At 40.8% G+C, this 25,682-nt stretch overlaps 3 protein-coding genes across 11 annotated transcripts in view; 1 reads left to right on the top strand and 2 right to left on the bottom strand.

Moving 5' to 3' along the window:
* The window catches only part of atp8a2 (ATPase phospholipid transporting 8A2), a 47,542-nt gene extending 38,774 nt beyond the window's left edge, over positions 1-8,768 (bottom strand). For 2 of the 8 annotated variants that reach the window (XR_002872355.1, XM_020712405.2), the window contains exons 1-3: positions 8,513-8,768; positions 6,599-6,706; positions 262-439 (exon numbers count right to left, since the gene is read on the bottom strand). Coding sequence is in view for 7 of the 8 variants with exons in the window: in XM_020712405.2 (XP_020568064.1) it covers positions 262-439; positions 6,599-6,706; positions 8,513-8,555 (329 nt within the window). In the remaining variant the exon portion in view is untranslated. The other 6 variants (XM_023950229.1, XM_023950230.1, XM_023950231.1 and 3 more) reach the window with 6 other exon arrangements.
* Positions 8,769-9,532: 764 nt separating this feature from the next.
* On the bottom strand, positions 9,533-16,390 carry rnf6 (ring finger protein 6). Its single transcript, XM_011488928.3, has 4 exons — positions 16,158-16,390; positions 14,962-15,117; positions 13,629-13,793; positions 9,533-13,304 (listed from the first exon to the last, which is right to left on the bottom strand). The coding sequence occupies exons 2-4, from the start codon at positions 15,101-15,103 to the stop codon at positions 11,452-11,454; spliced, it is 2,160 nt and encodes a 719-aa protein (XP_011487230.1). The 5' UTR covers positions 15,104-15,117; positions 16,158-16,390; the 3' UTR covers positions 9,533-11,451.
* Positions 16,391-17,116: 726 nt separating this feature from the next.
* Positions 17,117-25,461, top strand: cdk8 (cyclin dependent kinase 8). Of its 2 annotated transcripts, XR_002292639.1 has the most exons (14): positions 17,117-17,638; positions 18,739-18,814; positions 20,024-20,134; positions 20,656-20,796; positions 21,238-21,295; positions 21,379-21,510; positions 21,595-21,738; positions 22,269-22,338; positions 22,491-22,563; positions 22,644-22,741; positions 22,924-23,002; positions 23,148-23,306; positions 24,452-24,785; positions 24,838-25,461. XR_002292639.1 is itself a non-coding variant. In XM_004081058.3 (13 exons), exons 1-13 carry the CDS (start codon positions 17,511-17,513, stop codon positions 24,572-24,574), a joined length of 1,392 nt encoding a protein of 463 aa, XP_004081106.1. In that variant the 5' UTR covers positions 17,117-17,510; the 3' UTR covers positions 24,575-25,461. The 2 variants fall into 2 exon arrangements, 1 of the variants encoding a protein (XP_004081106.1); XM_004081058.3 differs by having other exon boundaries at positions 24,452-25,461.
* The last annotated feature ends 221 nt before the right edge of the window (positions 25,462-25,682 follow it).

Genomic DNA, 25,682 nt, shown 5'->3' with positions numbered 1-25,682 from the left:
TTACCAATTATGACAAATAACTCAAACGAAAAGTGTAAACATTCTCATTTATGAAGTTAAGATTAGTTAAGTTTGTAGGAAAAATGCACATTTTTAAAGTGAAAACATGTTTTTATCCAGTTTAAATTGAATTAAATCAATAAAAATGTAACTATTATTCATTTTCTAGGCACTTATAAAACTGTAAAGTTCTTAAAGGCGTCATTCTGCCTCAAAAGGTGAAATAAATGATTGTAATGGTTGTTGGAAGCACGTGCGTACCTGACGTGGTTGTCGCAGAACTTGGTGGTCTGCGGCCGGTTCAGCAGCACCGTCCGCGCCGTGGCGTCTATGGGTTCCGCCTGGGAAGTGGTCCCGGACATCTCATCGTCTGCCTTGCGGTACCCGGCGGACGAGCAAGAGGGTCCTGCACCGTTGGATGGATGGGAGAGAGGCGAGGCTGAGTGAGGTCGAGTGGGGGACAGAGAGAGGCAGACAGGTGGGTGGGGGGAGGAGGAAGAGGAGGACACACGAGGGGAGACGTGGTTTACAGCTCAAAAGCAACCAACTACAACCAGAGGCGGCCGTCTGCTGCAGCTGAGGGGTCGGTTAACTTAAGTGATGCTTCCCGTGGAGACACCACTCCACCCCTCGTCCTTCACGTGCAGTCAATCAATGCAGACGCGCGCGCAACGTGACGCCCCCGGGACCCCCCGCGTACATAATGGATTTGCTGAGGGGTGCACAATGGCTAACAAACACGTTTTTATCCGTCCTGAAACTTGCTCACAGCCCAGCGAGGACTGCGCTCAGATCCAGTACGTAGATCCAGGAAAGCGGTTCTCCTGCAGACTCCTGCGGCTCTCCGCCTGCGCGCACGGCTTTGTCATCTCCGGGCGTCGTGATCCCCGCTACTTCACCCCCGCGTGAGCCCCAGAGGCTATTTTTTCCCTCAAATATGTGACCAGCACAGCAGTTTTTTTATTAAATCATTTGTTTTTTGAGGGGAAGTATCAGAGAGCACAAGAAATGAGCGCTGCAACTCCACAACAACGGCGGACCTGGGCGAGGACGCATGCAGCAATACGCCCGGGTTCCTCCTCATCCTCCTCCGGCTTTCCCTGTTGGAAAGCTTCCGTTCCCGGCAAAAGACAGTGTCGCCCCGCGCTCCGAAGCTGTCATCGGTGTGGCTGAGCTCACAGGGAGCCTTTCCTCAGGCGACCCACTTGCCTTATGCTGTGATGTCGAGCGGTTCGCCGTGGAGCGCTCAGACACGCAGGGGAAGCCATACGGAGCCGCTTCAGCGCTAAAACGAGCAATGCCGGGGCTCCGATTTAAAGGGCCAGAAGCCCCATATCGCCTCAGGTCTTGTGGTTGAGGCGCAGATGGCTCAAATGATACCCTGGGGTCCTGAGCCGTCCATCGGGAGGTCGCTTGACGTCACTTCCACCCTACTATGCCTCTCCAAGTCCAACGTTCTGCTTTTCAAACCTTGTCATCACCTGGTACAGAGGTACTCATAATCCCACATGTCTGCAGAACCTGACACAACCTCTTCATGTTTACAAAAATCCATATAGAATCAAGATAATTGGAGAATAATTTAACCAAAAAGCTAATATTTTTAGAATCTGTGATTCCTGTTGATGTGGGAGTCTGGAGAAAACAGACTAATCACATGAATAATTGATGGAGCCTAAAAAGAAAAAGGAGAAAGCTCTGGCACTGTGTCTACCGATTGAATTTCCAAAGAAGCAAAACTCCATTTCTGCAGCACTATGACACCGTAGACGCACCATTCTCCTCCCTCATCAATAACCAAAATTGTATTAAGGTCATTATATTCCACTCAAGCGGTTTGGCAGACAACGAAGCATTGAAGCAAACAGGAGAGAGACAATTAGGTAATGGACGTTGAACGATCGTACCTGTTAGCACAACAGATAAACACTTTTCCATTGAAAGAAAAGTTGTGTTTTGGTTCAGATTTGTGTGCTTTTAGACTTGTAGTCACCCAAAAGAGATTTACTTCCTACTGGCACACAAAACAGAGAACAGGGGTCAAAGTCTGTCTAGGCCAGGTGATAAGAGCTTATCGCTGATCTCCATATCTATGAACAGGCCTTTGTAAAGCTGCGGTTTGAGTAAAGCCTGCAAAACAATTTAAAGACACAGACATGACCGGAGAAATACAGGTTAAAGACCTACTCCGATGAAAAACATGTTTTGACCTACTCCGATGAAAAACATGTTTTGGTGTTTTTAACATGTTCCTCTGGCATTCTTTTATGTTTGAGGATATATTTAAAGAAAGTTAAGCTTAAAATGCCATCTCTAAGTATTTCTTTTATTCAACTTGTTGAGAATCAGGAGCAGACGAAAAAATGCAATTGGGAAAAAACTTGTATTTGTTACGTAGAAAATAAGAGTGGGTGGGCAAATGTTGCTAGCCATTTTTGCTGCGCCAGTATTGTTAGGTGTTAGGTGTGAGAGCCTTTAAGCTACCGGGAGAGCATGTAAACAGAGCTTTCAGTTATGGACTGTATGATAACTGGACCAAGAGAGAATGACCTCACCCATAGAAAATACACCTCATACCAAAATTAAGCCAATTCAGTCGCCATTTTTCAGCGATACGAACGTCGCCATGTTGGAGCCAGATGGCAGGGATTTGTCCAAGTCGGTCAGAGTCTAAGCTTATAGGGTAACTAAAGTTGCCAATCAGAAGTGAGCATGTTCAAAGTCCACACCCCTTTCACTGAAAGCGGCCTCAGCAGAATCTATAAAAATAATAATTAAGGTAGGGGCTAGGGGGCACCACATGCCTTTATTGAGGCATCCGATTGGTCACTTTACATCTTGAATAACTTGCTATATAGAAAATGATGTAATGCAAAGAAATGAACATGTTAAAAAAAAGTTATCAGTCCAAGAATGGTTATTATAACAGAAAGACTGAGTAGTAAGTATATATTTCTCAAAAGAAGTCAAATGGGATTTTGACTTCTTGAAGCCAGCAGGTACTTCCTCTTTGGAATGACAGGGGGGTGTCGATCAGTCCAGTTCTCATGTGCACTCTTATGGGTGACGAGAAGGGGGGCGGGCTTGCCTCGCACCAACAGTGTCGCCCTTAACTTAGAAGTAAATTTGTTATGGACTGCTGTTCTGTTGCTCTGCAGAAACAATTTCCTAAAATAAAACGATGACATTTTTTTATTTTATTTAGGCCAAAACAGCTTAAATATAATTAAAAGAAAACTGGGAAAACACGTTTAAAACAGAGTATTTATCTTTTCAATTTGTTGAGAATCAGGAGTGACGAAAACATGCTGTAGGGAAAAAGGTCGTATTTGTTACGTAGAAAATACAATGGGCGGGCCACAAGCTTCCTGCTACACTATGATGATCGAAGTAGGTCTTTAAGGGTGAGAAGCATGGTCTGGAAGTTTTCTGGGATATTTGTCCTAGTTTCAGTTATACTTTATAGAAATCCACTTCTACCCTCAATTTTTTAACCCCTGCAGACTACCTCTATACAAAGAGATCAATAGCTTCTTGCTCAGCACCACACTTCAGGTATAATTTATTTCTGAAAAGATCAATGCCTCGGTTACTCATCTCTGATGGAAGAGAGGTGCATCAGCATCTCATTACTGATGTACCACTGATGAGTCAGCAGCCAACTCTATCACAGCTGAGATAGGTCAATTACACACACAAGAACCAGGAGAGCCAGGCATCTACAGCACATCGGATAACCTCTGGGTACAGCAGGTAAGACTAGACTGATCCACACTCAACACAGCACGAGTCTGCCAGCCACCCATTTGGTTGCTGAGCTTTAAACAAAATAAGCTTCCTTACCTAGAAAAAAAACTAAAAGTGTTGAGGATTTTTACTAGTATTTTTGTTACTGATCTTATCCAAATTTGTTTTGATACCATTGAATGTTTGTAGAAAAAAGAATAATAGATAACACACATTTACACTTCAGGAGTTGACAATTTAACAATATGCCACCTTCCCTCCTCTTCCTAATAACAGACTGTCTTGGTTCCAAACTTTCACTGTTAAAAAGCAACCTTGGCATATGAATAATGGATCGACACAGGCTGCATAATTCATCTGCATTTTCCAGTATAGCAGAGCATATTACACTAGACAGTCTCCGTCGGTACTTCGCCTGAGCTTCCACACAACGCCAAAACCAAAAAGTTTCCCTAACTACCGGCATGAACCAGAGCAGTGTTTGTCCAGCTAAAAGTGTAGCTTCAATTTGGCTCCAGTCAAGCAATAGAAAAACATTGCGATTGAAAAAGAAGAAAAGTAAATGCGGACGTTTCTCCACTTCTGAAGTCAAACACCTTTCATGTTTAAACCAAAGGGTTCGCTATCTTTCATGCTAAATCAGCCATTTGAGGTCTAACTGACCAAAACCAAGTGAGAGCCACAAAATCCCAGTTTACCATTCAGAAAAATACACTTCATCTATGTTTTTGTGACCATTAAGCCATTCATTTATAAAATCTAGTTTTCCTTAGAATAATAATAAATGTATTTCTGTAATATATTTTATCATTCAAATTACAGCTTTAACTACTTTTACTTTTGACAGCAGCACATTTCAAAATAAAATACACCTTGTGTCAAATAAGATTTTATTTGCTTACAATTGTATTGCATTTATAAGAACTTTGCCTTTCAACAGCAACTAGATACTGGTGTGCTGCCAAAGATAATATGTGCTTTAAACTTATTCTAATAATAAACAGCTTTGACAATAGAACATTTAAACATATTCTTGCTCAATTATCTGCATTTAGAAAGAAGGGTAAAGCCCTCTAGATTTAGTCTGATGTCAGCAGTGGTTGAAACAAGAAAAAAAGATTGATTTAGTTTAAAAACATAAATGACAGAACTTGTCCAAATAGTTTGCTTTTTTTCTAATTCCTCCACAATAGAAAAAATAAAACAGCAGTATGTGTGTATTTTCTAATATTTGTTCCAAGCTGCTTGCTTTTTGATGCTTTCATCCCAGTCTAGTTTAGGTGAACAATATCCCCTCTGGCCTTGGTCATGGTGGACAGGTTGCAGCGTGACTGTTTAAGGGTGGGGACAGGCGTCTTTTATACTGATAACCAGTACAAACAGGTTACTTTAATACAGGTAACCAGTGAAAGTCAGAAGATCTTATTATAGGAGAAGTCACTGGTCTTTGACAGACAGAGTTCTTGGTTGTTTGCAGGAGCTACTTATTTTCTGCACGATTATACAAATAAAGTCTTTAAAAATCCTAAAATGTCGATTTCTGGATGCTTTTGATAAACCAATGACTGATAAAGATAAAGACTTTTATTACACCTTTGTGTGTTGAAACAAATTAGTATTCCTGTTCCAGCAAAAAGCAACAGCGTTTGTTGGAATTATTGTCTAAAATTAAAAAAAAAAAACACTGTCTACTACAAATTCCAGTGAAAGTGTCCTCAAAATTGAAAACCACCCACTGATCCAGTCATGTTGTTGCATAATTGTCTGTTTTTAGCTGTTGCAGCAATGTTCAGAAGCACTTTTTACACATTCACTTTACATATTTTTTCCAAAAAAACAAAAATTTGTTTAAAAAAAATAACAACTTTAAAAGACAGCTCTTTAACATGGAGGAGATGACTAGTTATAATTATTTAATTAAATTATTTAGCAAATGTCATCTAGAAAAAGTGATAGCTTTGCTACCCCATTAGATATATCACCTCTTGAATAAAACCCATCTGCTGTGCAGTCACGAACACATTACCAACAGAGCGCCGTCTGCCTCGGCGACCACTGTGTCCCATGATTCCCCTGGTCTCCTAGGTGACCAGCAAGCTCATTCCCAGGTCTTGCCTAACTTGTAGATCCATTTGCCGCCTTACCACAGTAGGAAGTAAGACGAGAAAGCCTCTTACGGGCTACAACAGAGTACAAACAGAGTGGACGCTATAATCCAGTCTGTGTCTGCGCTGCAACTTCACGTCCTGCTAATCCAAACCTGATCCAACAGGTGTGGCACACAAATGCCAGCTCATGTTACACCAATTAGTCAAAAATGTTCAGATGTTCACACTCTACCAAACACACACATTAAAAAACACAGTTAAAGCCAACATGCAGCTACTCTCCCACAATTCTCTACTTCCCCCTTACAGCCGTACTAGCATGCAGCAGTGTTCATGTACATGCTCAGTTCAGGCAAGCCGTGTTTATACTTGATCTGGTCTACAACATGCATGTGTTTATTTTTGGCGTCTCAATTGTCCAGCTTCCAGACCGATCCAGTGTCGGTGGTCTCTACAGTCTACAAGCCCATGCAGTGAGAGGGTGATGTCCTGTACAACATTTATCACTCCGGGCCCCGAGGAGCTACGGTTCATTCTGGGTCCACAGAACATCCCACTCTTTTCTGCAAGAAAAACAGACATCTTGACTCTTCACTGTAGCTCGTAAGGGCCAGGGGTTAGTGTGTGTGTGGGGGGGGGGGACACCTGCTCCTAGCTGTTGCACATCACAGCCTTTGGCACATGCACCTTGGGACTCCGCTCACAAACGGGGGCATCATCCAGTCCAATTTGAGCAAACTCACTTTTGTCAAACCTGTCTGTGAGGCGGGCACGCATGGTAGAACCGGCGCCCTGGCCTGGGTCCTGCAGCTGAGAAGCCTCCTGTCTAATGGTGCTCAACACTAACTGCTCTGTGGGGGGCAAAGGGGGGCCGCGGCAGGAGAAAACAACACAAGACATCAAGTCAATAAACTCTTCTCATGTTGTGCTTTCTTGATAGATATCGAGATATTGTGGAGCAGCACTTGCAGAGCTTCCCACAGAGATGGACGCAACTGTAACGCTTGCCCAAGATTGCCCCCTTGTGAGCAGCTCATGTAAACACCACATTTGTGGTCATTTTTCGAGCATCTTCTTATCTCCTGCAAAAGCTGGGGTACCATGAAGACGAGCCATTATCTCCCCAAAAACAGATGGGTTGTAAACATTTAGCTCAGCAGAATGACTCAGATGAGCTGAGAACATCAACAACGAAGGAGCTCCTAATTTAATAACAGCACAATTTCATTTAATGAGTTAAAAAAAACATATTTAGGGTGATAAATACTGACAAAATACATATAAAAACCAGAACACTGCTTTCTTGGTGTACCAGTTATATTTTACAGAAAGGAAACTACCCAATTTTCTTTTATTTTATTTTACTGAAATAACTTGAAGATCCTTCTGTTAATTTTTAAATAAACGTGACAGATTGGCAGCCCCAGATGATGTCGTCTTCTGGGATGTGATGGCTTGCTAATTGGAGCAAAGAATCAAGAGGTCAGCCTCCAAGAGATTACATTAAAAGCAACATAAAAAGCAAGGAGAGAGCACTATGCATTCAAACATAGGTAGCAGGAACCTCCCAAGTTCATAAAATAACTCAGCGTGACTGCCAAATTAAAATCTGACACCTTTCCCAACCCAATTCTTTTGGGAAAAGCAGAATGTGTTCCAATGTGCTGCTATTGTTTTACACACAAGAATTTTATGGCGTTAACGCCACAGAGTTTCAAGGAATCGTTCCCCTGAAGACTTTATTCCCCAGCAGGCGTTCATCTCCACTCGGAGTTTGCCCTGCTTTCTATTTCTGGAAACAGAAAAGCACTCACAAAAAGCACAGCAAACCAGATGACAACGTGCCAATCAGAAGTCACTGGATGGGACAAACACATGCTCTGCTCTTCCAGAGCAATCCAATTACATAATGGTTTGTAAAGTGAAAATAAATAAATCATCTGCATTTGTTTTCTAAAGCCTAAAAACTTGAATGTCAGCTTGTGTCTTAAGAGTAAAACTATTTTTAAAGAAACTCTTTTCAACGTGTAGTATTTAACCTGGACACAGTTTAGGTGTGATAGGTTTTTGTTATTTCTAGTGGGATCAGGAGTGTGCTTTAGAAAGTCACGTGGTTTTTAAGTCGGACAGGTAATGGGATGTTATAGGATTGATTTCACGGTTCCATTATCTAGCACCTTGGTGTGCACAATTACTTTACCTTATATTTTTCTTAACATGGGGGGGGGGGGGGGGGGGGGGCTGTCAAAATCCAAGGTAAGTAGAGTTAAAACAAGTAGCAACTGGAATAATATAAATATTTAGTGATGTAAGGCACATGATCCGTTACGGCTATTTAAATATGCCAGACTGTGATACTTGAAGCAGGCTCCCGCTAAGATGTCCTTGGATAAGTGTCAAAAAATGTATATAAAAAGGGACAAATGCTAGAACATCCATTCAAATATATGCCGCAGTCCCTGTCAAAATACGGCCAACGTTGTTATGCTGAGCACATCGCAGATCCGCACTGGTCCATCACATGCAGGCCGCCATATGTCCAAAAGTGACAGGCCCGCTGGCCGCTCTTTGCAGCGACGGACTGCAGTCGGAGCTGCGGCGGAAGGAACGCAGAGGATGGAGCAAGGATTCACGCCAGGTGTGGGCTCGGAGCTTACCTCCCTCGCTGTGTATCTTCTTGCCCCGCCGGTTGAAGTACATCTTGGTGAATAAAGAAAGTCTCTGTGACTGGAAGGAGGAGGCCGGAGCGGGGACATTCTCATGGCTACCAAAGCGAGCAGCGCACAGCTGCCCTGCGATCGGGCTGCGGCGGCCGGACCAGCTGAGGGAGTTCGGTTGTCATCATTTCTCGATTGACCGCAACGGAAACGTGAACAGGTTAGATTAGCCCAACGTCAACGCAAAACGTTACTAGAAGGGCGTATTTCCGGTTTTTGCTTTCAAAATAAAACGTTAAGCTTCACAAAACACTCCGTCTTGATACTCGGTTTTCATAAATGTTGTTTATTTGCATTAATCAGCAAGTTAAATTTCCTGCTGTAGTTACACAGATTTATTAGCTTTTTTAAGCATATCCTGTTCTTTGGAAACTACTAACATTTTGAATATGACTTTTTTTATTACTCCAAAACAATAAAACTGACTTTTGGATGAGATGTTTCCAGATTTTTTTTAACCAATTGATAATTAAGTTTAAATATGAATAAGAGATATGAGATAGGTTTAAAAAAAAGAGGAAGAAAAACCTAAAGCTAGAGAAAATTAAGTTTTGAAACTTACTTTGAAAAGCCACTACGTAACTGCCGGTCCTCTTGGTTTTTAAAAAGCGTCAATCACGATTTAATTTAATGGACCGTAAAAGAACGGCAAAGAGAATCTTTACTAATCTGATAAACTAATTAAATCCAAAATTTGAATCCAAAATGTATTTTCATTCCAAATGTTAATTTCCTTTTTACAGCTGCAAGATAAAATGTAAACATTATAGCCATTAAAAAACATCAGTTGTCCATTTAGTCAGGCATTAACCATTATTTCATTTATTTCTCGTTGCGGTCAAGTTTCTAATTCCATTAGCATTTTTTATAGAAAGTATTAAAAGGCTTTGCTTGTTTGGATAAAATGTTCTTAAAAATTGAAAGCGAATCAGAGAAAATGGAAGTCTTTGACTATTTATGTATTGGTCATAGCATTTTATTTTACTCTTATTACATTAAAACATTTCACACTTCATATTCCAAAAGACTGAGTCCATCTTCTTAAATAGGAACAAATAAATATTCACTTCTGTCGGCCAACAACCACTTTTAAACTTTCTCTTAACAGAAGCTTTCTTAGAACAAGGTTTAGAGAACACTTGGCCTGTTTCCCCTTGAAAGACACACAACATCATCTCACCTCACATACAAGCGTTCGCACATTCTTACAAACTATACTGCCTTAATCCTGTCATAATAAAAAGCAAAATAACAAATGCATTGATGCAAGTAGACCGGTTTATTGTTACTGTTGCGGTGGAAATACGTGACTGGGTGTTTTTACTCTATTTACCACCTCTTCCACATTAGGGAGATACATTTCCATCAAAACTTGCTAAATTATTTAAAAAAAAAAAAGAGAATGTGTAAAATATGCAAAACTGATGCTGGATGCCTGTTAAAAGCTTTTCTCACTAACTGGATAACTGCTGAAACCTTTCTACCCCTCCTTACAAATGTTTGCTGATCACAAACATAAAAAAAAAATGGCAACAATAGAGAAGAAACAGAAACAAAGTTTTACTTTAAGTGGATATGACAACTAGAAAATGCATGTAAACAGTAACTAACAACATATTGCACAGCTTTTACCAACAAGTCTGAATCCCTGATTATCACATGCTTGCCGCATTCATTTTCAAATGTAAACTACCACAGGTAATGTCCTTTCCAAGTGTCCTGTTTTGAAAGGATTTGAAATTGACATTGCAGTGAGACTTGAACATGGCTGTTCAGATGTGGGTTTGACTACCATCCGTGTGATTTGATCACACATGGACTATAGTGAAAACACGAATAAATACATTTAGAGCACGAGGCATTTTTAGGCCAAATTCACTGGGATCGAGGAAGCTCCTGGGCACGGCCAACGTGTGTATATAAACGCGTCTAACCAGAAACTATGCTGCCACTGGGATAACTACTCCAACTGTTTTTTTTGGACAGATGGGATTTGTTTTTCCCCTTAAACGTTCAATACCTCAATCTGTATACAGTATTCCTGTTCTCTTTAGGGTTTCATTTCCCTATTTCCTGTATTGTTAAATCATAAAAGAAAAGCAAATCTAAAAAAAAAAAAAATTGTCAAATGGTTGCATTTAAAGGAAATGTGAACCTGCAAATGTTCTGCTCATTACAAAGTGGAATGCAGGTTTAAAAACAAAAAGAAAATTAATCCTTAAAGCAGCCCAATTGCCTTTGGATCCTCCAGAACATCAAATACCAGTAGAGCCAACTAAAAGGCTTTAAAGAGCAGAAGATAAATTAACTGGTTCCGTAGCTCTAAAAATTCCCAATATGATACACTTTATATTAAACTGCAAAAGTACGCTGTCAAATTTGTGACGCTTTAAAATGGTAAAAGTAAAAAAACAAAGTATTTCCTGCTCACCCTCTAGGCAGATGGCATGAGTATCGTTGTACCTTTATAGCACCAGTGAGTTATTTACAACTTACACCGGTTGGGTGGAGAGGTTTTTATAATCCAGCCGTGAAAGAGACGCCACTTACCAGCCATGAGAAAAATAGAGTGGGACTATTCAGCAGCAGCTACAGAAGCTCCTCACAACATTAATTCCATACACTGATGCGTCGACTTTGTTGGTAAACAAAAGAAACACACAGGAAGATGAAAACACGGGTTGCAACAAAGAATCTAAAAAAATAAAGTTTTGTTAGTTCTTTGCATGTATAGTTTTTCCACACTTTTGGTTCAGTCTTGCTCAACACAATAGATATTTTCAAAGAAATTTAACAATGAAAAGGCTATGTACATGCAAAGCATTGCGTTTACTTATTTCAGCAAGCCAGAAGAGCTAAGTCAGTCATGAGAAAACAGGTCAGTCATGATGCACTGCAAGTATAGGCTGCCTGCAGATGGGGCAGGTGTTGTTTTCAGACAGCCAGCGGTCAATGCAGTGGATGTGAAACTCATGGGAGCATGGCAGGCGGCGCAGCTTGTTGCCCTGGGCATATTCGTTGATGCAGACACTGCATGCACGACCAATCTCGCCCTCCAGGCTGGCCTGACTGTATGTACGTGTGGATAGATTGTCAATCTGTTCTTTGGTCAGGCCTCTGGGATGATCATCGTCTTCGTCATCGTTAAGCAAAAAAAAGTGGGCCAACCTCAAGATGGGCAAGGTGCCGTTTTCTACTAGGTTGTTGGTGTCTCTATTGTTGGGCCGCCCATCAGTGGTGCTCACAACTGCTCCTCCAAGTCTGGCCTGCCCACCCTGGTCGTGGTCGACCCCCAGGGGCCCCACTCTCTCCTGAACAGTCTCCCCTGTTCCAACCTGGTTAGGTGCCGTTTCATTTGTATACAGATGACTTGAGGTACTATGAGTACCACTAGCATCTGTGGGAATAGGGGCAACATTTTCAGAATCAGCTTCCGTCTCCATCAAGGAGCTGAGCTCCCCAAATCCAGTCATAATCTGACGCAAGATGGAGCGTAGGGCGGTGGAATTGGGTTCTCCCAGGCCCGTCTCGCTGATGCGTCTTAGTGGAATCCGGATAGTGCTAACGTAGGTGCGGATCCCGGCCCGCTCAGAGCGAGAGATAGTTCGTCTGAATCCACCGCTGTCGCTTTCAAAGGTAACGGTGTTCTCAGCAACTCGTGCACGGGAGCGAGTTCTGCTTGCGATGCTGTCCCGATCACGGTTTTCACCTGGTCGAATCCTTCTCACCTGAAGGTCTAGCATGATCGTAGGGTGCCGTCTCAATGCGGAACCTCCACCAGCTCCAGAAACATGCGAACCATTCTCACGTTCTGCTGCGTCTGCTGACCCCGGCAGAGCAGCGGGTCCTGACACGGCTTCACCCGTGTCCATCAACACTGAGGTTGTGACAGTACTTGGCTCAACAGAATGAGTAGCAGAGCCGCTATTGCCACTGCTGGATGGTGGAGGATTACTTACAACATGTGTTCTTTGCAAAGGGGAGCGACTTCGTCTTGACACGCGAGGTGAGACCCCACTTCCTGCCGCAGACCTGCGCGCCCGACCTCTTGATCGAGTCCTACCTCCATCTGATTCATGTCCCATAACTGCGGCTTGTGACCCAGATGGTGTTGGCTGCTCTATTGGACAGTCTAGAGGAGGTGACGCATTACTATGCCCCTGTTCTACTTCTACATTCAAGAGCTGATGTCGAAAAGGTGTAGTGTGTTCAACAGGAAGATTTGGAAAAGTGTCAGGAGTTACAGAGGGGTGCAAAACGGTCCCCCTCCTTTGAACACCAACTGGGCTGGCTTCTGGGGAAAGTGCAGAGGGGTTCATTAAAAGTGAAGCACTACTACTGCGAGTACGCCGAGTCTGCATCCTTGTACTGATAGCTGGCCAAGAAGAAGGATATGGGGCTGGCCTTGATGCGACTGAAGAGCGATGGCTAGTTAAGGAGGAAACAGCATTAGTAGAGGGGGCAGCTGAGATGGGAGAGTTCAGTGGCCTCTCAACTGGGTCTGCAGTGTCCACAGGCTCATTATGTTCTCCTGGCTCTGGCTGGTCATGGTTTATGTTGATCTCCAGGCTGAAACGGAATTCCCCGCTGTTGGGGTTGGTCCGGCTGACAGCACGCCATGTTTGGTTGCCACTCTGTCCGCTTCGAGTGGCATTACCGGTACGTCTGAAGGTGTTAAGCCACTCGAGCAATGAATCACTATTTGATGTTTCTGCTCCAGCCTCTGTTCCCCCTGTACACAAATACATATACGTGTCTATGTATAGTAAAGTTATATATAAAAAAAACTAAAAAGAGTTGGGTTAAATGGTTAAATAAAGGTAGGAAAGCAGCTAATTTAAACAATTCATAATATTTACATTACCTAAAGTCAGTATAGCACAGTACAAAACAATTTTGTTAGTGTCATATTGTGAAATTTTTAAGCACACATTAGAAAATATTTATTTTTTTAAAAACTACTAAAGTTTGTATCTTAACTTCAAACTTTTAAAAAGTGAAAACAAGATGTTCATGGTCAAAGACTTGCAGCACTCCATCTCTCCATCCTTCCTACCTGTCCCTCTTCGCTCTGTAGCACCTCTCTGCTCTCCCTCATCACTACTGCTCTGATGCTCTCCAGCAGACACGGTCTGTGAGCGCTGCTCAGGGTGGGGTTGAGATGACACGCACTCCTTTGCTTCATCCAGACGCTGACGGAGCTCCTCTGCGGTCACGTCGCCTGTAAAACACACATGGTCCAGCAAATTCCCCAATCAATTTGATTCTGAATCACTATTTCTTGTTTCAGGTCAATAATTACACCACCCACACATTTAAAAAGCTATTTATGAGTTTCCACTCAGCTATGGATACAAATTTCACAATGTTAAAGCATAAAAAACAAATGTTTTTGCTTTAAAAATACAGGCAATGGTAACAAAATGACAAAGGAAAAGTTAATTTTTTATCTCATGAGTGAACTCAAATCAAAGTCAAATTCTTTAACACGGGTTCTGAAATAATACACACAGGCATATTTAGATCATTAGTGAGGCCATACCAGCTCCCATATGCAAACCAAAATTAGAAAATCATAAGTTAATGCAGTTCTGGCAATATTGGAAATATTATAAAACCAAACTGTCTGGGAGGAACTTCAATATCTCAGCATCTCATGAGATAACATGCAGCGTAAGACCAAGATATTCAAATATTAACCTAATGGTAATTTCTCTTAAATTAACATCAGGTTTTTCAAAATTACTGAAGGTCAAACAGTGTGACAGATGATGACTAAATGTAACAGATGAATAAGAGCACAGAGGCCGTGTTGCTTTGTTAGCTTGGAAGGAGAGAAATGTCTATTACAGTCATATGCAGCATTGTTTCAGTCCCACACATGCCAGTCTGAATGTAACTTTGTAGTAGTTCTACAAAAATGTTATGAAACTTTATGAACAGTATTATTTATTGTAAAAACCTAGATACTCACAATTAGGACTGGACCAAATGCCATAATAACTCAATCTTGTCTTAAAAGCACATGTGGTTTTGAGAATTTATGAAAAACATAAAAGTCGCAAATCCAACAAAGTTAAGCCATTTAACTGTAAAATTGTATCCGTACTAAAATATCTGCATCTCAGTCATAAAACAAATTCAGTTTATTTGCAAACATTTCCATTAAACATTGTAATTCAAAGAAAATTTACCAATGACTTTTGAGCATAAAAAGCTTTTTAAAAGCAGGTGTTAAAAAGAATGTGTTGCTAAAAATAAGTGGAAAAAATTAAATAAAGAGTTTAATTAAATCTATGTCACACTGTCATAAAAATTACATTGAAAGATCACAGCATGCAACTCAACTGACAACCCAGAGTCCATGTAATGTGTATGCCAATCCTCACCAGGGGTGCCCAGCAGGTTACCATCTCTCATGAGGCGGTACTCGTCTTCACTCAATTCATTTATGAAGTGATAATATGCTTCCTCCCGTCGAAGACGCTCTGCCTGCCTCTGCCGTTCATCTCCCCCACTGGGAGGGTCCATAACAAAGAAGAGTGCTGGAAGGCCCATGTGGAAGGGTGTCAGAGAAATGGACACGGTGAAGCAACATTTCACTTCAGTTCACAAAAATGTGGAACATTTATTCTAATGAAGTTAGACATGCTTCCAATCAGACAACATTAGTTCGTGACCATCAGTCTATATTCTTCTGTTTTATTCTTGTCTAAACAAATTTTAATTATACTTTATAATTTTACTGTTTTGTGGCCATACTATCCTAACTGTGATTCTTGTCAATGCTTTTCTAAAAGGTCTTTTTTGTGCATAAAATAAACTTGCCTCTCTAATACTTGTTATAATTTCTACTTAATTTACAAGAGTATTCAAGGTTCAACACTAATAGCAAAATCATTTGTGTATAGGACTAAGCAATATGGACAGCACAGTAGTATTAACATTTGTGGAAAAAAGGTATAGTCATATATGTTCTGCTGTAAAGGCCCAGCTATAATTTGCATAAATCACTGATCAAATGCCTGTGAGCGAGTATACATAAATAATAACCATGAATAGTATCCCCAAAAGGCCATGTCCAAATCATGTTGTTCAGCTGACTCTTAACCAATCACCGCCCCTGTTTGGTTTTAGTGGCAGGTCAAGTAACCAATCACCGTGCGACAGAGGCGGAAAATGAAACCTATTAAACGGAGATCTACTCCATGTAAACGCAGGACAAGGAAGGAAACACAAAGTCGTGAACAGCACTAAACAATAAAACGATTAAGATATTATACTGGGAATACACGTACGACAACACTTTAACGAGGCTGTTTGTTCTATATTTACTTCAAGACGCTACAATGTTGATTTAAACAAGCAACGCGTCAACTGCTAACTAGCATGCTAGTGATATAACGTCAGCTAGTAGTAGCAGCACTGAAGTCGACAGCCGTTTAGCTGAGAGGCAAAACCTCATAACGCACCACATATGCTGTTACAACAAGTTCGCCGGATATTGCACATATGATCTATCTTTATAGATAAATGGAAACCACATTAGGAAGTAGTGTCAGTAACATTTGCTTTAGAGAAGTACCTGACAAAGCAGCTGTAATGGAAGGTTCTCTCCGCTTTCCCCTTTCTCTCCGACCAAGATGGGACCAGCGGTGCTACATGACTCTGCTCGCCGGAAACAAAATTCCTTAACCCTTAGTTCCTACAAACACAGCTTTTTGTTTATTTCTTTGTTTGTTTGTAATCTTTTTTTAAGTTCCTTGTGATATTATTGACTGGTAAATTTGCTTCTAACATTGATTAAAAGATTAAACATGTTTTTTTTTCTTTTAGTCTACTGTATGCACCAACTGACATCCTTCGTCAGCAGCAAACTAAATGCTGTCTTTTTATTTTTATTTTTAGAATTAATATGCAAAATACAACAAAAATTGAGATTAAATAGAACAATTATGTTGAAAAAAACGGGGATGGCGTATGCATTACAAAACATACATTATAATATAGTAAAAATATTATATATATATATTATATAATTATATATTATATATAAAAATATATTAAAAGACAGACAACTTTCAAATATATTTTTTTTTGTTGTTGCTACTGTTAGAAATTGTACTCCAGTCAATCAAAAAATGTGTATGCATACAGGGAGACATTAGATTAACGAGGATAATTCTAGGTATTGTATTCTTTTTTTTGCTTGTTTGTTTAAATAGAAAATTGTGACTTCTCATGGCATTTCGGTGTGTATGTAAATAGCCTTATTTATGTACCATTTCACGTTTTTTCTCTTATAGAGGTTTTATGTATTTAAATACTTGTTTTCTTTTATGTTTGTTTTTAGGATTTATCAATAATTACTTTTAAAGATTACTATTTGTTGAACTGTAAAAACTAAACACTGGCAAGTGACTGCATAATAAAAGAAAGAATATCTGAAAAACCTTCCTCGGCTTTATTTGTTTGTTGTTCACCCACGTACTGATTTATTTATTTATTTATTTAAGTGCGAATATCCACGTGGTTGTGTATCTCTGCCATTCTCCTTTCTCTGCTGCAGGGGCTGTCTTTACGACACTTTGCGACAATGGCTGGCACGATTACGCCGTGGCTACAGACTGAATTGCGTCTCTTTGGAGAAGATACCGGCTGAGAGAAACGCAGAAACAACAGAAAGGAAATTGTAAAATCGGGCCTTTTTCAGCACGGATAATTGCCAATCTCCGCGCTTACCCATCGGAAGGTTATTTTCGAGCCCAAACCTCGATGTGGAAGCTGAGCTGAAGAAAGAAAGGGACCCGCTGGGAAGGCAACTAGCTGAAATAACCAAAAACCGAGCTCGTTGAGTCAAGGAGCCTAGTTGCCTCCCTAGCGACGCTTTAAAAAGAAAGGAAGAAACGCAGACATTCAGCCTCTGAAGTGGTGAAAAATGGACTATGACTTTAAACTGAAGCTGACCGGTGAACGAGAGCGCGTCGAGGACCTGTTTGAGTACGAAGGATGCAAAGTGGGAAGAGGCACCTACGGTCATGTGTACAAGGCGAAGAGAAAAGATGGGTGAGTTGATGACCAACAAGGCCTCCAGCCGCTGAACCCTGCGCCAGCCCCCTCCCGCTCCATTTAAACCACTTTAGTTTGCCCCCTTTCGCGGTGGAGGAAGCGTGCTGCAGACAAAAACAGCAATAGCAGAGTGTTAAAAAGCCCACACTAGGATGCTGAGGAAGCTTTGTGTAGCAGCACTACTAGCTTAAATGAGGAGTGACATTTTCTCTCATGGATGGGAGGCTAATTTAGCAGGAATATATTTGCAACCATTGCATGCAGCTTTGTGGTTGGTTCTGTGTGAGCATCATTAAATTGTATTAGTTAAGGTTAGATCTAATTAAATTGATATTGTACTTATTGTGGTTCTCAGGTCTTGTTTATCATAATCCACACACATTTAATTATGAATTTGATTATGATTTTCCAGTGGAAATAAAGGTTTATTGGCAGTATAGATGTGTCTGAGATCAGTTTTTTAAACTAATATTTAGACAGGAAATTAAGCTTCAATAATAATTATTTTTTAGGGGACATATTTTTTCTAGTAGTGACACTGGGATTTGTTATTTATGTTGTTAATGTTAAAGCAACACTTGAGCTTTTAAAGTGCAACTTTCCGATGTGGTCCCTAGCTTTATCTGGCCCTAACCTGGGTTAAAGCAGCAACTTCCTGGCCCACACAAGGCGCATTACCCTAAAGGAGAAAATCTGGACAGCAGAACCATAGAAAGAAGCTTTGAGATGTTTGTGTTACTGTTGTTTATGAGACACCGTGGGCTGCAGAATCTTTCCAACTACAAAGTGTGGATTTATAAGATAATTTAGGCCAAGAGGAGGAACGATATTCAAGAGTGAGCCAGTCCCAGAGCTCTGTTTGTCCCTCCCAGCTGCCAGAAACCGCCTGTTTCCTCTCCCCCTTTATTGTTTAGAGCCTCAGAGGTGAGCTTGATTACACAAATCTGGAGGTAATGCAGCTCAGCCTCTTCACCAGCTCCCCACACCAGCTGCCAAGTGCCCCCCTCCCGTCCTTTATTTTTGTTTTCTGTGCATAGAGCTTTCTGGGGGCCTGCTGTCTGGCCTGGTGTTGATGTGCTGGATTTTTCTGTTTTTAGGAAGGATGATAAAGACTACGCCCTCAAGCAGATAGAAGGCACTGGCATCTCCATGTCAGCCTGCAGAGAGATTGCAGTAAGGGCTTTTTCCCACTGGTTAATACATTTATGCCATTCTTTTCATTTAGAATATTTTTGTTTTAACCACTCATTAAATGAAACCAAAATTGGTTTATTGCATTTATTCATTTGTAAAATAAGTTCATAATCATCCTAAACTTTAAATAAGACAAATTAAGATATTTCATTGAAAGGACATTTGTGTTTATTGGATTAAAATGTTTCAAAATGCACTACAATATGTCCTTAGTGTGACATCTGACCATATTAGCAGCTTTCTGTCCCTTGAATCCTTTTACGTCTAAACTTAAAGGGATAGAACACCAAAATGTTTTTTTTTCTTGTGATTTAAATAAAGATTAGCTGTTTTCAACAAGGACAAAGAAAATGAAGCAGGCTTTGCATAAAATGCTTGTTTAGCTCGCTCCACCCCATCTCAAAAAGCCATTTGTGACTTTTAACATTACATTTAGCAGCTAGTTACCCATCATTCTTCCTGTACATGCTGGATACTGGTGGAATAGTCAGACATGAAAAAGGAAATTATTAATTTAAGTTGAACAAAACCCCTTAAAGATCATTTACTCGCTGCTTACCAGCACTGAAAATCATATTTGTGTTCAAAAATCGAAAGTCTGGGTTGGCATTCTCTCACTTTGGTTGTTGCCAGATTATTTATTTATCGTCTTTGCAGGTCAGAGGCTTGTTCAAGTACCGAAAGAACTGTTCTAGAAGCACCAAGCTCAGGGAATGTTTGGCAACTACATTTTTTTTCTGAGGCCATAGTAATTGCTGAAGATCACCTCAAACATGCAATACTTTCTGCCTGGTAGTTTTATTGTCTAAAATTGCAACCAGAGAGTGCTGGGATTAACAAACGCACAGCTCCTGCCTGCAGTTTATCACAGCCATGCTGACTCTGACTTTACTCCATAAACAGGCTCCCATCTGTCAAATCTATCAGAATATTTCTTGGTCGTCAGGTAAACAAAAGCTGGAAGGTGTTTGGAATATTTTATGTATGTTTGTGGCGCGTTCAAAATGTTTTGAACTTACAGGCTAACTCAAACACTTTATAGGCATTCATTAATTGTAAGGTTTATCTGCTTTTGGTAGATCGTGCAGGTAATACCTGATTTTCGTTTTATTTTCGGAAATGTTTCTGGTCTGTGTGTTTTTGTCGTTCCTGATTTATGCCATGGAGCTGAAGGGTTTTATGTTGCAGCTGCTGCGGGAGCTGAAGCACCCCAATGTCATCTCCCTGCAGAAGGTTTTCCTGTCACACGCGGACCGTAAAGTATGGCTGCTCTTTGACTATGCGGAGCATGATCTCTGGGTAAAATGGAAACACACACTGGAACTGCACTACTCATCAATCACACTACTGCTGTGCGAGGGGAGAGCCAATACGATGTTTTTCTACTTTAACTTTTTTCACAAGTAACAAATCCCCACCTATGCTCAACGATATGTTACATAAATTACACTGCACGTCAGTACTTTGAAGATTTTTCTCTACACGCGGGAATGCGCCCCTTTGATGCTTCACACTTCAGAAAGAAAAAAACAACAACACTCCAGTCTGTTGGTGTCATGAGAAGAATTACTTTGCTTTTTGGTAGTTAAACCCTTTTCCATTTAAGTAAGCAGTTACGACTGGCAGAGAATGTAAGTGAAATACCTTTTACTGCCGCAGAGCTGCAACACTTGCATTCCCCCTCCACAGAAGTGGAAACACATGCTTAAACCATATTGCCTGTAGAACACACATGTCAGTGTGTGGATCTGTAGAAAAGAGTCCATTTTGGTAAATGTGCTCATTCATGGTACAGCTGCTGTTTTCTTGTCTTCCCGTAGCACATTATAAAGTTTCACAGAGCATCCAAGGCCAACAAGAAGCCGCTTCAGCTTCCCAGAGGAATGGTGAAGTCTCTGCTCTACCAGATTCTGGATGGCATCCATTACCTCCATGCCAACTGGGTCCTACACAGAGACCTTGTAAGAGGATTGGGGTTTAGGAGGGTGAAGGTTTTTTAGCTAAAATAGAAAGAAAAAAACCAAAGTAAAGAAAAAAAAATGGATTAAATGTAAAAACAGCGTGGGTTTAGTGCAAATTACCACTTATCCTTTAAAATGCTAAATAGTGCTGACCTTCTTTAACTGATATAGGCTTCTTTTCATATAATATTTCTCCTTTTGTTTTTCTCAGAAAATATAGCACCTGAGCTTAATTTACAAAAAAAGCTAATACAGCTTATGAAGTTTTGATTTTGTCCACTAGAGGGCAGCAACAAATAGTTTTTGTTTAATGCATTTACTTTTACAGTGAAAGTCAAGTTCACAAATTGGACTAAACAACAACAAAAAAGAGACAGTTGCTGTTGCTTATCTTGTTCAAATTTTACTGTAACTTATTGTTTTTTTTATTGCCCTATTTAGAAACCTGCTAATATTTTAGTGATGGGAGAAGGGCCTGAGAGGGGCAGAGTAAAGATCGGTATGCATCACTGGACATTTACAAATTGCCTACAATGGTTAAGACTTCCTTTTAATTTTACTCAAAACATGCCTGTTGTGCAGCCGATATGGGGTTTGCTCGTCTTTTCAATTCACCGCTGAAGCCTTTAGCCGACCTGGACCCCGTGGTAGTCACTTTCTGGTACAGAGCACCTGAACTGCTGCTGGGAGCCCGGCACTACACCAAAGCCATCGGTGAGATAGTCTTCTCTAAAGCTTTGTGACCGTTTTAGGCGAAACCATGAATCATGGATCCATTTGTTCCCTTTTTTCTGCTAGACATTTGGGCAATTGGCTGCATTTTCGCGGAGCTGCTGACATCTGAACCCATATTCCACTGTCGCCAGGAGGACATCAAGACTAGCAACCCCTACCACCATGACCAACTGGACCGCATCTTTAATGTCATGGGCTTTCCTGCTGGTAAGATTCAGCTGCGATCAGAATTCATGGGGAAAATATGTTGCATCTGCTTTTTGCCTCTCCAGTATAGAAATAACGTTTAAAAACTTTACCTCCATCTTTGAAATTTTTTTATTTATTTGCTTCTGATGTTGCTGACTTCTGAAGTTGGTAATGCAGTCTGTGGGTTGTGAACATCAGCCTTCAGACTCTAAAATGTAAAACCTTTTAGTTGGGGGGCTACATTTGTACCAATAATTTCCACTTCACTTGATCTGATTTTTTTCTTTTTCCCTTCAGTCATTTCAACTGTGATCAAAGTCTAATACAGAAATCAAATGGACAGATTGCTGTTATGTTTACAGAAAATCAGCAAGTTTATATTTTTAGATTTTATTTGCTAGTTTACTGAAAAGAGAGTCAAAAAAGCACCACTTCTCAGTTAAAAAATAGAGAATGGCTTGTAAGTTGAAGGGTACAAAAGTATACTTAAAAAGTGCAGTTTATGAAGTAAATGAGGGAATGTCACTGCATTTCCCCTCATCTAACAGATAAAGATTGGGAAGACATCAAAAAGATGCCAGAGCACTCCACACTCATGAAAGACTTTCGGAGGAACACGTGAGTCTTTTTTCATTTTTTGCTTCAGCAAAGTGAAAGAAACATTGGATTTTTCCTCAAGATAATATAGCAAGTGCATAAATATTCCTAAAAATGTGTCTTGATTTCACTAAAAGAAATTTTAAAAAAAGTTACTTCTAATCTAATTGCAGATACACAAACTGCAGCCTTATAAAGTACATGGAAAAACATAAAGTCAAACCAGACAGTAAAGCATTCCACTTGGTGAGTTCAAAGCCTCAGTAATGGAACTTTCTTAACTTGTATTTCTGTTTTTGAGACTCTGGCTGTGTGTTTCACTACAGCTCCAAAAGCTTTTGACCATGGACCCCATCCGCAGAATCACTTCTGAGCAGGCGATGCAGGACCCTTACTTTTTCGAGGAACCCTTACCCACATCTGAGTGAGTTACAGCAAATACGAGTTTATTCCCAGTGTGTGTGTGTGTGTGTGTGTGTTGTGCGAGCTCTTCACTCGGCTCGCATGATCAAGGGACCTCTTGGAAACGTCTCATCACTAGTTGGATCTGAGACGGGGGAATAAATGTTTGAAGATGATAGATTATTTTGCCTTTTTTCTCTGCAGTGTGTTCGCCGGATGTCAGATTCCTTATCCCAAGAGGGAATTCCTGACAGAAGAGGAGCCAGAAGACAAAGCGGACAAAGTAAAAATCTGTTGTTTATTCAAATAGTTTTTTGTTTTTTTTAAGAACTTTGTGTCCAGACAAATAATGGAAACATGTACATACAGCAAAACGTTGGTGTAAAACTATAATGATCTTTTTTTTGGGGGGGGGGCTTTTATTTTAGAAAAACCAGCAGCAGCAACAAGGAAATAACCACACAAATGGGGCGGGGCACACAGGCAACCCAGAAAACAGCCATGCACAGGGCCCTCCTCTGAAGAAAGTGAGAGTTGTCCCGCCCACCACTACCTCAGGTGGCCTCATCATCCCCCCAGACTACCAGGTAAACCATGCATCTACCACCACCATGCCCGCCTCCTCTTTCTAAGCCATGTTCAAACCTCCAGCTCTTCTGCATTGGTAAATGGGTGTTATACCATGGTGAATTCTCGATTCTGATGGGCTGCTGGATGTGCATTAAAAAGTGATATACCACAGTGATATACCACTAAAAGAGAAGTTCCGGTCACATAACATAAATGTTCTGTATCACTTCGCTGGCTTCTTTAAAACTATTATCATGTGGACAAAAAGAGTTGAACTTTCTCTTTGAACTGATGCTTTATTTAACACATCGTGACGATCAGCATATATATCGCTTCGCTTTGCCGCCGCACTCAAGGTCAGCGCCGGCGGAGCAGGAAAAAGGAAGCACTTATGGAAAAAAGACGGTGTGCCAGTGTCGATTAGAAAAAGTGTTGTTCTCCTATTACTTGCACATTTTTTAGTGAATCCTGTGAAAATTTAACGCATGCATCCATGGCTAGAACTCAACAACTTTATATAACATTGGATACGAAAATACAAGGAATGTGGGCATGGTTGGCAAAAAACCTCTGTTGCTAAGGAAATTTAAAAGTTTATTTTATTTTTATTTATCTGAAACCAAATTCGATCTGTTCGTTATCCTTAGGCGACCCAAATATAAAATGGTTGCTGTGGAGATAAAACCAACAGAAAAGCCGCCATTTAAAAAAATAAAAAATAAAGTGGATTTTAACTCAACTTATCACATGCAGCTCTTACCATTTTTAGAATCTTAAGCAATGTGGTTTGCTGAATCAGTTGATGATGCTGATGGCAAATCTATAGCACTTTTAGCCACATGCAGCTCAAACAGCTTTGCAGAAAGAGAAGGGGAAGTCAGATGTGCGTAGTAGCTGCTCAGTAAGTGAGGTTTAGTCACAGGTGAGAGCGCCGGTGGCGCCTAGACCCGGGCAGCAAGGGTGGCGGTGTTGCATAGAGGCGGGCAGCACTTTTGAAAAAAATCTTTTAAACATTGTGGTTACTGCCTCCTTGTGACCAGATTTTAAAAAAAATCTACATCTGCACAGCTATATTTTTATAAGCGCATAAAACTTTTTGTGTGAATGCAGCTCTTGGAACAAAATGTAAAGTTTCCTTCGTTTTTCTCCTCTATTCCTGTAGCGCCAGAATCAGCATGCTGCCTACCAGAACCCTGGACCAAGCACATCACTGCCCCAAAGCAGCATGGGATACTCCTCTACCTCCCAACAGCCACCCCAGTACTCCCAACACCCTCGCTACTGAACCCCCCCGCCCCTTAAACACAAACACACACTTACATGCACACACAAATTCCTACACGTGGGTACACATAGCCCTCACCACACCCAGCTGAATGAATGTACTGAGGGACGCGGGGAAGTTCAAGGCGGCAAACCTTGTCACTCTTCATCTTGCCTCACACACAGAGGACATCGTCTCTGCAGCAGTCTATTGACCACACCACAACCCCAGTGTTAGAAACCCAGCATAGAGCAAAGCCTGATCAGCAGAAGACAAGGTGGGAGGATGAACGAATAAAGGGTTGTTTTCCACCAGTTTGCATTACTTGGACGTAGTAAACTAACCTAAAGAAGATGGCTCGGTTTGAACAGCGCACACACAGCAAAAACATCTTGTCCTCTCCTCCCTCCTCTGCTTCAAACGTTTTTTTTCTATCTACACCTGAACCCAGCCGTCTTTCCGTCAGAACCTGGATGCGACCGAAAGCTGCTATGTGACTGCCAGCGTTGACAGATTCCCAGTCCGTCTGTCCTCCTGTCCGTTTTGGTTTTGCTTGTACGGTCCTGTAAGGGCCTCAGCTTAGGACTGAACTGAGCTGCTGTGAATCCTGCTTGGAGGATGTGGAGACGCCACAGCTGTGGTGTCCAGTTTTTTTTCCAGACAAGACAAAAAAAAAGATTTTAGTAGTTTATAATTTAATCCATTTTCATGGTTTTGTTTTGATGGCAAAAGCAGCTCGCGTGAGTTGAGCACTTTGCTTCTGCTGTACGCAGTGTGTGAGTCTTACAATATGATGACAGAACCAAGCAATCGCATTGAGGATGGCAGATGGAACCTGCATTGTACTGTATTGTATTGAAATATTTTACATGGAGCAAGTATCCTGACAATAAAAATGGAAAAATTCACTTGGTTGATTTTTTTATTTTTATTTTATTTATTTCTTTAGTGCAATTGCAGCATTTCTGTATTGTTTATGGTAGCACAATTCTGTTCAATAGTTTTAAGAATGAGCTGCAAGCAAAACATTACATTTATTTGGTCGCTGTTAATTCATCAATCCAGATTATTTAAAAAAAAACACCTTAGTGAACAAAAAAACAACTATAAAATAGTCTAATGCTAGAAA

This window comes from Oryzias latipes, chromosome 20 (assembly GCF_002234675.1).
Source record: "Oryzias latipes chromosome 20, ASM223467v1".
Taxonomy (NCBI): Eukaryota; Metazoa; Chordata; class Actinopteri; order Beloniformes; family Adrianichthyidae; genus Oryzias; species Oryzias latipes.
The sequence above is the reverse complement of the archived record's forward strand: the minus strand, read 5'-3'. Positions and strand labels throughout refer to the sequence as shown.